Source organism: Corythoichthys intestinalis, chromosome 12 (assembly GCF_030265065.1).
Source record: "Corythoichthys intestinalis isolate RoL2023-P3 chromosome 12, ASM3026506v1, whole genome shotgun sequence".
NCBI lineage: Eukaryota > Metazoa > Chordata > Actinopteri > Syngnathiformes > Syngnathidae > Corythoichthys > Corythoichthys intestinalis.
The window spans coordinates 32308566-32321251 of NC_080406.1; the positions used below are offsets into that span (position 1 = coordinate 32308566).

General features: G+C 38.9%; 1 protein-coding gene across 5 annotated transcripts in view; it reads left to right on the forward strand.

Annotated features, from left to right (window-relative positions):
- Positions 1 to 12686, forward strand: part of sema5ba (sema domain, seven thrombospondin repeats (type 1 and type 1-like), transmembrane domain (TM) and short cytoplasmic domain, (semaphorin) 5Ba) — a 242106-nt gene that overhangs the window by 191166 nt on the left and 38254 nt on the right. For all 5 annotated transcript variants that reach the window (XM_057852117.1, XM_057852115.1, XM_057852114.1 and 2 more), the window contains 2 exons: positions 10260 to 10377; positions 10451 to 10635. In XM_057852117.1, the coding sequence (XP_057708100.1) occupies positions 10260 to 10377; positions 10451 to 10635 (303 nt within the window). The remainder of the gene's footprint in view (positions 1 to 10259; positions 10378 to 10450; positions 10636 to 12686) is intronic.

Consider the following 12686-nt stretch of genomic DNA (forward strand, 5'->3'; position numbering starts at 1 on the left):
ATATTCGTTTAATTAAATTGACGTTTTAATGGTTTATTTTGAAAGTGCATTTAGTTTTATTGAGTTGGGTGGATACACTGCCTTCTAGTCTGCCTCATTTCACATGGCTGAATCTAGCTGCTCCATGTTAAGACCGACATAAGCCAAGTTTTTGTTTGAGCTAATGTTTTTTTAATGTCTTTATAATTTAGTTTATAGGTATATTAGGTTTATAAAATTTATATTTAGCTGTTTTTTGTGGGAATGTTTCTGAACCATTTAAGAGCATTGTAAAAAAAAATAAAAAATAAAAATAAAAACGTTAGCGTTTTATAGCATTTAAGCTAGCGGACTTTTGCTGTGTAAGTTAGCCAATTCTTTAGTTGTATATAGATCCTTATTTGTTTTTTTACACCGTTTGAGGCTCAGATCAGGTATTTTAATTTTTCCTTAACCCTAACCCTTCGAACTAGTTCAGTTCATTTAGTTAGATTATTCGACTACTAAAATAATCGATAGCTGCAGCCCTAAACCCAACCATCGCCTGTCATACCGTAGAACAACGTTATTTCAACGTCACTTGTCATCGAAAATTTCAATGTCAACCATACTGATGATTTTGATGGAAAATCAACGTTTATTCAATGCCGGTCTGCATCTCTGGGATATGAATGACTCTTTAATATCTTGGCCCTTTTCCTAATAATAACTTTGAAAAACTTGAGTTGTGGATGAATGTGTTGCATTTTGCCAGGACTAATGCCTGAGTGTTTCCATCTGCCGTGGTGGAGGTATGCGCTCTACTGAGCTCAACTCTGTGTGTCAGCCTGCTGTCACCAGAGTGCCTCTAATTGACTGGCGGCAGTGTTGCATCACGCCTGCACCAAGTGGCTGCCTGGAACCCGCCGGTCGCTTGGCCGCGCCCCAGGAAAGGAGCCTTGTCACTGGGGAAAAACTGAGCGGCAAAAGCCTATCGGCGTTTCAGGCAGGGGGCGCGTGTCATAATATTCCCTGATGTTGGCTCTTCGTTCATCGACCATGCTGATCATCGTCACAATTATATGCACATGTGTAGTTTTTTTGATGACCCCGCTGTAAATGTAGACAACGATTTTTTACGAGGGACAACCAGAAGCGACAATTAGATGATTTACGGGCGTTGACATGTTGTTTTGTTGGCTGTTGGCCTCTTTAACATTGAACTCACATTAGTGAAGCAGAATGTGGCCCGTTGCCCAGAGTTGTTTTCATAAGCCTATAAAAAATGATATAAGAGGAACATAGTGGATAAAAATAAACAAAAATTTGATTAGAATATAAGGTAGGAAAAAAAAAAAAATACTGCTGTCAGAAACTCATTCACTGCCGTTGACGGAGATGGACATCAAAACCAATTTGACTGCAAAAAGCAGTATAGTGCAAGAAAAATATTATAAACATTGATTTAGACACCCGCGACCTCGTGAGGATAAGTGGCTCGGACGATGAATGAATGAATAAATGAATGAACATTATATTTGGTACACTGTTTGAAAAAAAGCCTGATCCGGGGGATCTGGTCCCTGTATGACCGGTGTCAGGGTTTTGTCCTTGTAGCTGGTTGTAAGTCGGATCCGTTTCTGGTGAGAGTTGGTCTCCGCCAAGGCTGCCCTATGTTACCGGTTCTCTTCATTACCTTTATGGACAGAGGCACTGAGGGGGTCCAGTTTGGTGGCCTCAATATTACATCGCTGCTTTTTCCGGATGATGTGGTGTTATTGGCTTCATCGGGCCGTGACCTTCAGCTCTCACTGGAGCGGTCGCAGCCGAGTGTGAAGCAGTCTGAATGAGAATCAGCACCTCTAAATCTGACACTATGGTCCTCAGTCAGGAAAAGGTGGAATGCCGTCTCGGGGTCAGGGATGAGGTCCTTCTCCAAGTGGAGGAGTTCAAGTATCTCGGGGTCTTTTTCACCAGTGATGGAAAAATGGAACGAGAGATCGACAGGTCTCCAGTGTTTTTAGTTGCGTAAACAGTACCTTATTGTACGTCACAATATCTTATTTTTATTTTATGAATATGACTCTTCTTCCCTTTTGGAAATCTGTATTTCATTATAATGTTTACTTTGGTTTTGTGATGCTTTTATGGTTTCACTTTGGCAGGAAGCATAAAGCAAGTAGAACTTCCACACGCCAGTCAGCGTGCATGCACACACGAAGAACATATTTGCGCACACGAAGAAGAGCACACACGAAGAAGAGCGCAGCCAAGTTAGAGGGGAAAAAAATTCGTTCCAGGAGCTTGTTTTTAAGTCGAAATGGTCGTATTTCAAGCAAGATTTTCCCATAAGAATACATTATAATTCCAATAATTCATTCCACAGCCCAAAAACCCACACTACATCCTTAATAAATACTGCTGTTACTATTGCAAATAGCAATTACAAAGAGCAAAACAAATAAAGTATGAATAAAAATCAGAATAACAATAATATAATAATAGCAATACTAACAATAATACAGTACAGTACCTGTAATAATGTAACAAATCCGCTTCTAATGTGGCGGACTTTTTTTGCCGTACCTGAAGGCACCGCGGGGCTGACGGTGAGCAGGAGAGCGCTATTTTACTTTCTGTTTCGATCCTGGCGTCAACAGCAGTGGACACTCGGCGAGTTGATGGGATAAATGATTTGAAACCTGACGAAGCTGGCGATTTCTTAGGCGATGTTACCACAATAAGAGCTGTCACCTTAACTTATAAAGACTGGCGAACGAAGGGGGACCGCCGGCCGAGATCGGCATTCTACAACCCAGTTCATGGATGCACACACCATGCTTATATTTTGCTATCATTCACATCTTCATTTCAATGGTAAGTGTCACCTTTTCTTTTTTTTTTCTCCACCTGCACTAAACTTAAACTACACTAAACTAAAAACAGAACTAAATGCATTTTGCGTAGTTGGTAAGGAAGCCGAACTTTTAACAGCACGTCAGCCGCACGCGCGCACGCAGGTGCACGCGAGGTGATAAATCGCAGCGGAAAAATTATCGCCTTTATTTTTAATTACCGTGCGATAAATGGAATTATTGCATATTGCGACAGGCTTAGGTGAAGGTCTGAAATTTCAATCATAGATGCATTTCCACTCATAGAGACAATCTAAAAAAATCCGGAAATCACATTGTATGATTTTTAAAATTTATTTGTTATATATTTTTATCTACTGGGGTTAAGTTCAAGTATTTGTGCACCTGAGAATAAGCAATAATTATGACACTCAAAGAGTTGTCATTCTACCTTTAAAAAAGTCCACCTTTACCCCACCTGTTTGAGCTCATCATTGTCACCTGTGCACCCCACAGTCAGTTACAATCCACCCGTTATCATGGGCAATACCAGAGAGATTTCGAAAGGCACCAGATAAAAAAAATGATTAGCTCCACAAAGCTGGAAAAGGCTACGGGACAATTGGAAAGCAGCTTGGTGAGAATAAATCAACAGTTGCAGCAATTGTTAGAAAATGGAAAAGGGTAAACATGACTGATAATCTACCTTGGACTGGGGCTCCATGTAAAATCTCTCCTCGTGGGGCATCACTCATGATGGGAAAAGTGAGGGCTCAGCCTAGAACTGCATGGCAGGAGCTGGTCAATGACCTGCAGAGAGCTGGATGCACAGTTTCAAAGGCTGCTGAAGCCAGTACATGTAAAGGCCTGTCTGAAGTTTGCAAGGGACCATCTGAATGATGCAGAGGGGTCATGGGAGAAAATCATGTGGTCAGATGAGACCAAAGTAGAACTTTTTGGTGCAAACTTTACTGTCGTTTGTGAAGGGAAAAAAAGGCAGAGTACAATCCCAAGAACACCATCCCCATTGTGAAGTATGCAGGTGGAAACCTCATGCTTTTCGGCAAAGGGGACAGGACGACTCTATAAATCAGAGGATGAATGGTGCAATGTATCGTCAGATTTTGGGCCATGACCTCCCTCCCACAGTCAGGGACTTGAAGATAAGTCGTGGCTGGGTCTTCCAACATGACAATGATCCGAATCACACAGCCAAGCTGACCAAGGAGTGGCTGCGTAAAATGCATTTCAAGGTTCTGGCGTGGACTCCAGACATCAATCCAAGAATCCAGAAACTCTTTGGATGGAGCTGAAATTTGGTGTTTCTCAACGACAGCCCCGAAACCTGACTGATCTAGAGAAGATTTGTGTGGAGGAATGGGCCAAAATCCCTGTTTCCATATGGGAAAACCTGGTGAAGAACTACAGAAAATGTCTGACCTCTGTAATTGCAAAAAATGGCTGCTGCACTAAATATTAGCAATGATTTTCTCAAGGGTACAAATACTTATGAACCCCAAAAATTACGAATAAATTATTGAAAAAAATCATACAATAGGAGTTCCGGATTTTTTTAAGATTAACACTAGAAGTCAATGGGGTTTTGGTGCTCTCTCATATTACCAAGGGTGTCCCATTTTGGGACACCCTGGAGATCCGCCCCCAAGCCGAGCCTACCCTACCGCCTACCGCATCCCATTTCTACCCCTTGGCCCACCCCTTGGCCTTTCAAACGAAGCAATAAGAGGTAGGGTTTGAAACATCAGCCCTACGAATTGGGACACCTCTTTACACTCACGTACGTCATAAGTCCGTTCGGCCAGTTGTTACGTAACCAAAAGCAACGACAAAAAGTGCACTGAAAAACAAAACAAACCTTACAAATGAAAAAAAACACAGTGAACAATGAACTAACATTACAATTAGTGATGTCGATTTTTTATTTATTATACCCCTAATTAGTGCAATTTTATCGTGATTAATCTTTTTTTAACTATTACTTTTCTGACTGAAGAAAACGCATTGAGAGTAGATGATACTGGTCATCAGCTGTTAGAATATTGTTTGGATGTATGAAGCTTGTTTCATTTAATTTAAGCAAAGCAAACAAAACAAACCCTTGTAACTAACGGAAGGGTCCACAACACATGCACATAGATGTGGAGCACTAGTTCATTTTAATTTAATATGGTTTCAAATTCAATGTAATATTTACACCATTGTATGAAACCTGAATGATAGCTTGTTTCTGAACCAAGAGTTGTATTTACTAATCTTGCATATTTTTTTCCCAGCAATTTCATGTGTTGTGCTCTTCGTTTCACCACTGTGTCTTGGTGTCCTTAGTTGTACGTAGTATTTCTAAATATCTGTGCATATAAATGTACTGTATATCCACAGCAAACTGTTAATTGATCTTTTTAAAAATGTTGTTTTTAACATGTAGAGGGTATTCAAACAAATACATCCGAATGAATTAGAACTATTAAAATACTGTTATTAAAATATTCTCAGAGGTTTAGCAGTTTAGTGTCAAGTAAGAAATATGTGTCTGAAGGTAGCCTGACAAGTAGTCAGGGTACTTTAACTGAGAAGGGGGTTGGGCGAAAAAGGCTCAAGTCAAGCTACTTTAGCTGAGAAGGGGGTTGGGCGAAACCTTGCGGAGTGAGTCTGCTTTCTCTTTCGCTCAACCCCTTTCTCAGCTAAAGTAGCTTGACTTGAGCCTTTTTCGCCCAACCCCCTCCTCAGCTAAAGTAGCCTGACTACTAGTCAGGCTACTTTCAGACACTTATTTCTTACTTGCCTACTGCAGGTTGATAAATTTGTAGGTAGATTTGTGTATGTCTTAGTCAATCCAAAAAAAAAAAGGTTCCTTCAATCAAAGTATATATTTTCAATCAAAAACAAAAGTCACTTGAATGAAAGCAAAATGTGTTTGAATGCAAAAGTTGCCTCAAAATAAAGACAGACAAAAAAATTCTTGTGTTGGTATATTTATTTTGCTTTTGATATGTTCTTATATTTTATTAGAATCAATCACAGCTTTGAAAGCCTACTGTAGGTTGTCAAATTTGTAGGTAGATTTGTGTATGTCTTAGTCAATCAAAAAAAAAAATTACTTCAATCAAAGTATATATTTTCAATCGAAAACAAAAGTCACTTGAATGAAAGCAAAATGTGTTTGAATGCAAAAATTGCCTCCAAATAAAGACAGACAAAATTTTATGAGAATCAATTACAGCTTTGAGAGCCTACTGTAGGTTGATAGATGAAGTATTACCGAAACAAAACGGTGACGTCACGTACCGTAATGGTCGGCAACGGGTCGCCGCATACGTTTCTTCAACACAACGTGGCCGTGTCAATGAAAAAAAAATCGGTTTATATATATATGTAGTACACATATATTTCTGTCTCCATCCATGTACCCGTTTATAATGCACACCATGAGTTTACAAGTTGATTTTGGGGAAAAAAAGTGTGCGTTATATTCGAGAAATTACGGTATGTCTAGTGGTTGCATTTACATATGAATGGTTGCTGTCTGTCGGACAATGTCTTGCTAATTCAAAAGCACTTGGGTCATTTGGGCCACCTCTGGGTTTTTTAGGAAGAGGCCAAATCGGCCATTGTTTGGGACTATTAGGAATATTTGTCTTGGGGAAGGGCCGAGTCGGCCTTTGCTGGGTTTTCTAGTGTTAACACTAGACAGAAGCCTAAGGACAACTTTTACTCTCAGACGCTTTAAATGCGCTGGGAATTATAATTACCACTTTAACCAATGACTGTCTGAAATCGTAAATTATTCTGGTTTTCTCTCTCTCTATTACTCCTAAATGGGCTGAAAAGCATACTCCTGGTCCGGAGGAGAGCAGGAAATGAGCCAATCCTTGACTTTGACTTTACCTTTGCCTGCTGCTGCTGCTTAGTTCTGTACAGCTGATTTACAAATGAGAGCTCTTTGTGACGTCACATTATTGACCTTGAGCCGCCCAATCGCACAATCATTACATACGACCACCTGCTGTCTCTTCATTCACATCGAATGGCACCTTTTAGTGAAAGAAAATGCTGACAGGAAGTGCTGTGGAAACAGACAGGAAGTGAAGCTAACGAGCCGCTACAGTCATCCTTTACGTCAGGATACTCATTAGCGGCTTAACATTCAATTAGCCGCCATTACAGCTGCTTCACTGCAGCTTATGAATATTTAAATGAGTGATGTAGCATGTCTGCTAGCTGGGGAAGCAACTTCATGCCAACCCTTTGGATTATTTTCCGATGTATTGAGCAATCGTTATGAAAAAGTGGCTGTTATTAATGTGACAAACCTCAACACCAGGGGTGCCCAAGTCCGGTACTCGAGAGCCCCTATCCAGCTTATTTTTCATGTCTCCCTCTTTGAACACACCTGAATCAAATGATCAGCTCATCAGCAAGCTCTGCAGGAGCCTTATAATGATCCTGATTATTTGAGTCAGGTGTGTTGAAGGAGGGAGAAATGGAACACAAGCTGGAAAGGGGCTCTCGAGGTCTGGACTTGAGCACCCCTGCTCAACACAGTAGCCTTCATTCATTTTAGATCATACTGTACACCGTACTTAATTAGAATATTTGAAAATTCAGGGCCGAAGTCATTTTCACGTAGCAACATAGAATTTGAAAGGCATGTGTATCAGAAGAAGCCCCAACCTAACCCTAACCCACAAAAAAAGTCTGAAGAAGCTATACTCTAAAACAAATAGGAAGTCTTCCATCTGTATTCAAAGTGCTGTTACAGATTTGGTTTGGACATTTCAAGGCGGTCTTGCTTTGAGAGCCAGTTTGACTGACAAGCATAAACCCAAAAGGATACATGAAGCCAGCCACGTTAGTTTCAACTAGTGCTGCAACGATTAATTGATTAAATCAAGTAATTTGATTATAAAAAAGATTCAAATTAAATTTTGCTGCTTCGAGTATTCTTTAAATCAAAGTGGCATTGTAATGGTTTGTTTTAAAAGTGTTTGCATTTAGTTTAATTGATTTTGGTGGATACACTGCCCTCTAGTGGCAACAGTCAATATGACATAACTCATTTCACATGGCTGAATCCAGCTGCTCCCGGTTAAGGCCAACATAAGTTTTTGTTTGAGCTGTTTTTTTAATGCAGTCGTAATTTAGTTTATAGGTATATTTAGCCGTTTTTTGTGGGAATATGTGTTTGAGCTATTTGTTAAGAGCATTGTAAAAAAAAAAAAAAAAAAAAAAAAGAAAAGAAAAGAAAAAAGAAAAACTTAAAAAGTTAAACTTTGTAAATTATTCAATTATTCTTTTGTTGTACTTAGATCCTCATTTATTTATTTTTTTAATACCACTTGAGGCCCAGCTCAGGTATTTTAATTTTTTATGTTTCTTATCCAATTACTCGATTATTCAAACTAAGTAGTTCATCAATTAATCCACTACTAAAATAATTGATAGCTGCAGTCCTAGTTTCAACGTGCCCCTTTTGTTTAATTTTCTCATGATTAGGAGTCCTCCCAATAGCCTCAATATTTAGCCCCTGCAGTCAGTTTTGTTTTAGAAACACGAAATTTGATAGGCATGATGATGATTATGTGACACCTCACCCTCACCCCTAAAAAGTCTCAAGAAGCCTTGCTCCCAAAAAAATAGGAAGTCTGCCATTTTGATTCAAAGAAATGGTCAAAACAGTTGTTTTTCCCATTTCAATGCAGCCTAAATACTTCTTGAAAATTCAGCCTCCGGAGCCAGTTTCACTTGACAGTTACACATATCTATAATGAGTAAACCTACAAAAAAGTCTCAGGACGCCATGCCTAAAAAGATATAGGATGCCAGCCACGTTGGTTTCAGTGTGCCATTTTAGCTTCATTTTGTCATTAATCTGAGTCCTTCCTGTAGCCTCAATATTTAGACCTGGCAGCGCGTTTCACTTAGCAACATGGAATTTTGGATGCATGTCTATCATGAGGAGACAAAAAAGTCTTGATAAGTTTTGCTCCAAAGCAAGTAGGAAGTTTCTAATTTAAAAGTCAAAGCTACAATAATGCATACTGTAGAAATTAGTTTTTGATTTCAAGTGGGCCTTCAAACCTTTTTAAAACTCAGCTCCCTTAGCCAGTTTCACCTAGCAGCTTGAAACGTATCATGGTTAGACTTTCAAAAAAGTCTCAATAAGTCATGCCCAAAAATGTACAGGAATAGGGTTAGGGTTCAGCTACATTGGTTCCAAGTTGCTCTTTTAGCCTCATTTCGTCATTACCGTAATTTTCTGACTATAAGGCGCTACTTTGTTCCCTCATTTTGAATCTTGCAGCTTATTGTCCAGTGTGGCTTATTTGTTGATTTATTTGGGTTAAAGGTAATACTTTATTTGACAGCAGCTTCATAAGACTACCATAAGACGTCATAATTATGACATGACACAATCACGGGCAATAATGAATGCTTATGACGGTTGTCATTTAGTGTCATCTGGCAAATAATGTCACTAACTCAATTTGTCGTCCATTCAAAAGTGAGATCATTTGCCGGATAACACAAAATGACATCTGCCATAAGCATTCATTAATGCCAGTGGCATGGTCATGTCACACTTATGATGGTCTTACGACAGTTTTATGGGACCACTGTCAAATAAAATGTTACCAAATACCATAGCTAGCAATTAATGAAACTACTAGAACAGTAACTGAAGAAATAATTAGCACAGAGCATAAATTTTGATTGTAATTTACATCTTAAGTGCTGCAATGCATGCCAGGAGGCATATTGGACGACAACAGTGTTGACAGCAGGTGGAAGCCGGGGTAGACTTTCCAAATGAAGCTTCTTGAAGCAATGAATCTTTGCAGACAATTGGTTCAAAGCTGCATGGGGTTCATTTTGACAGTCTTATGATGCCGCTGTGTTACCGGTTAATATCTTTTGGTTTAAATATCCCATGACACAGTGAGGAGAGCTGCGGCATACATTCCAGTGCGGCTTATCTATAAACAAATGCCGTTTTCGTGTCAAATTTGGTGGGTGGCGGCTTATAGTCAGGTGTGCCATATAGTCCGAAAATTACGGTACTAGTAATCCAGTAGTGTCAAAATTTAGCTTATCCAGTCAGCCACTTAGCAACATGAAATATGGTAGGCATGTCTGTCATGATTAGACCAACAAAAAGCTTCAAGAAAACAGGTGAGAAAAACACAGCAATGCTGCCATTTGGTTAAACTACGTAGCTATTTTAGATTCCATTTCGACCATTTCCTGGTCATCTTACCTATTATGGTTATTGCATGTAGGTGGTAGCTGGCCTCTATGTTTAACTCATTGGCGGCCACTGACTGTTATAGATTCGATTTCTACTGGGAGGTTTGATACAATTAAAGACACACCTTACCAGCCTTTCTAAACAATTTTCTGAAAGAACTGTGTTTGCACATCCTGCAGGCTGTGTTTGGAGGCCCGGGATCCTTACTGCGGCTGGGACATGCGTCAGCGCCGCTGCACCACGCTGGAGGACAGCACCAACATGAGCCAGTGGAAGCAGAACATCACAGCATGTCCGGTAAGTCCAAGACTTCAAGTGTTGGTCCCTCTGTAGCACATTCCCTGAAACTTGGTTCCATTTTGGCATCCAGACGCATAACCAGACCACGCACGGCGCATTTGGTAACTGGACGGCGTGGCAGGCCTGCAACAACGACGATGGTGTTGATGGCGTCAGTTCGTGCTTGTGCCGCTCTAGGTCATGTGACAACCCGGCCCCTCGCTGCGGAGGCCGGATGTGCGAGGGCGCCACCATTGAAGTGGCCAACTGCTCAAGGTGGGGAACATTGACCAGGATTTGAAGTAATACAAGTAAATTGTTCTAAAAATTGATAAGAATCGTCTTAGTTTGTTGCGTTAAGATGGTTGCATGAAAACCGAGGTATTCAAATGTCCTCCTTATTTATTTATTTTATTTTTGGTCTTTTTTTTTTAATAATTAAAAGATCGCTCAAAAATGATTTGTTCCAATAATGTAGCATTTGTTTCGAAAGTTTGTTTCTTAAAATGTGTGCATTTAATTTTTGTTATTCATATACATTTCTAGTTTCATCATTTGCTAAATTATTTTCTTTACATCTCATTATTATTTTGAATAGACTTATTGTAAAGTCTAAAATGTTTTTTTAATTATATACAATATGTATAAAATTATCTCCCTTAATTTTTTATTTTATTTTTTATTTTTTTTAATGTATCGTTGCTTTGTAAAAAAACAAAGAACACTTAACAAAAACAAACAAACCATTTTACATATTACATACTGTATATAGGTCCGGGGAAAAAAAACAAAATATTCTTAATATTTTGATTAAAATGTAATTTTTATGTTGAGTTTTTATTATACTTTTGGGAAACGTGCATTAATTTATTTAAACATTTTTTTGTCACAAATATTTATTAAAATGTGCCTACTCATTTTTAAAGCTTAATTTACTGAACAAATTAACTCATGAGTTAATTAATTATAGATAAAATGTATTTTTATTAGAAATTATTATATTAATGGTGTTAATGGTGGCTAAAAACTTACACAAACAAGTTTGTATAAAGTACATTAATACAGTACCTGACAAAAGTCTTGTCACTTATCCATTTTGTAGAAACAATTGCTAATAACCTGACTTTTAATTATTCAATTGGTTTCAGAAATGGCTCATATGAACGCTAACACCCTCCCAAATGATGTTAAATGTACAAAAATATATTTTCATTCATCCATTCATTTTCCATGCCGCTTTTTCCTCACGAGGGTCGCGGAGGTGCTGGAGCCTATCCCAGCTAACAACGGGCAGTAGGCAGGGGACACCCTGAACTGGTTGCCAGCCAATCGCAGCAAAAATATATTTGTTTCACTGAAAAAAGATTTATTATTTAATGAAGACATAAATGTCAAATTTTGGCAAGACAATATTTTTGTCGCCTACAGAAAGTAGTGTGAAAATTGAACAAAAATGTACTTCAAATACAAAAATATTTTACATGACATAGGTGAATTAGGTAGTGGTGCTGTGAGAACCAAATTTAATATTTTGTATGACTTCCATGGGCTTCGGCAAGGATTCATACAATTTATTGATGAAGTTATCAGGAACATCAAGGAAAGCAGTCTTGCATGCCTCCCAGAGTTCACATTCTTGGGTTTCGTCTTCCATGCTTCCTCTTTCATCCTACCCCAGACATGCTCAATGATGTTCATGTCTGGTGACTGGGCTGGCCAGTCCTGGAGGATCTTGATCTTTTTTGCCTTGAACTTTGAGGTAGAGATTGAAGTATGCGATGGACACCATCCTGCTGCAGAATTTGTCCCTTTTTATGGTTATGAATGTAAGAGGCAGCTAAGATATGTTGATATCACACCCTGCACATCTCTCAGAGTGCAGACAATTAAAAAACCGTGTGGCATTTGCCAAGGCCCAATGCCTGTCAAAAGGATAGACGCTGGAAAAGTGGCAAAAGGTGGATTTTTCAGATGAATCTTCCATTGAATTACACCACAGTCGCCACAAATATTGCAGGAGACCTACTGGAACCCGCATGGATCCGAGATTCACTCAGAAAACAGTGAAGTTTGGTGGTGGCAAAATCATGGTCTGGTGTTACATCCAGTGTGGGGTGTGCGACAGATCTGCAGGGTGGAAGGCAACATAAACAGTCTGAAATATCAACAAATCTTAGCTGCCTCTTATATTATAAACTTTGTCTTCATTAAATAATAAATCTTTTTTCAGTGAAACAAATACGTATATTTTTGTACATTCAACATCTTTGGGAGGGTCTTAGAGTTCATATGAGCCATTTCTGAAACCAATTGAATAATTAAAAGTC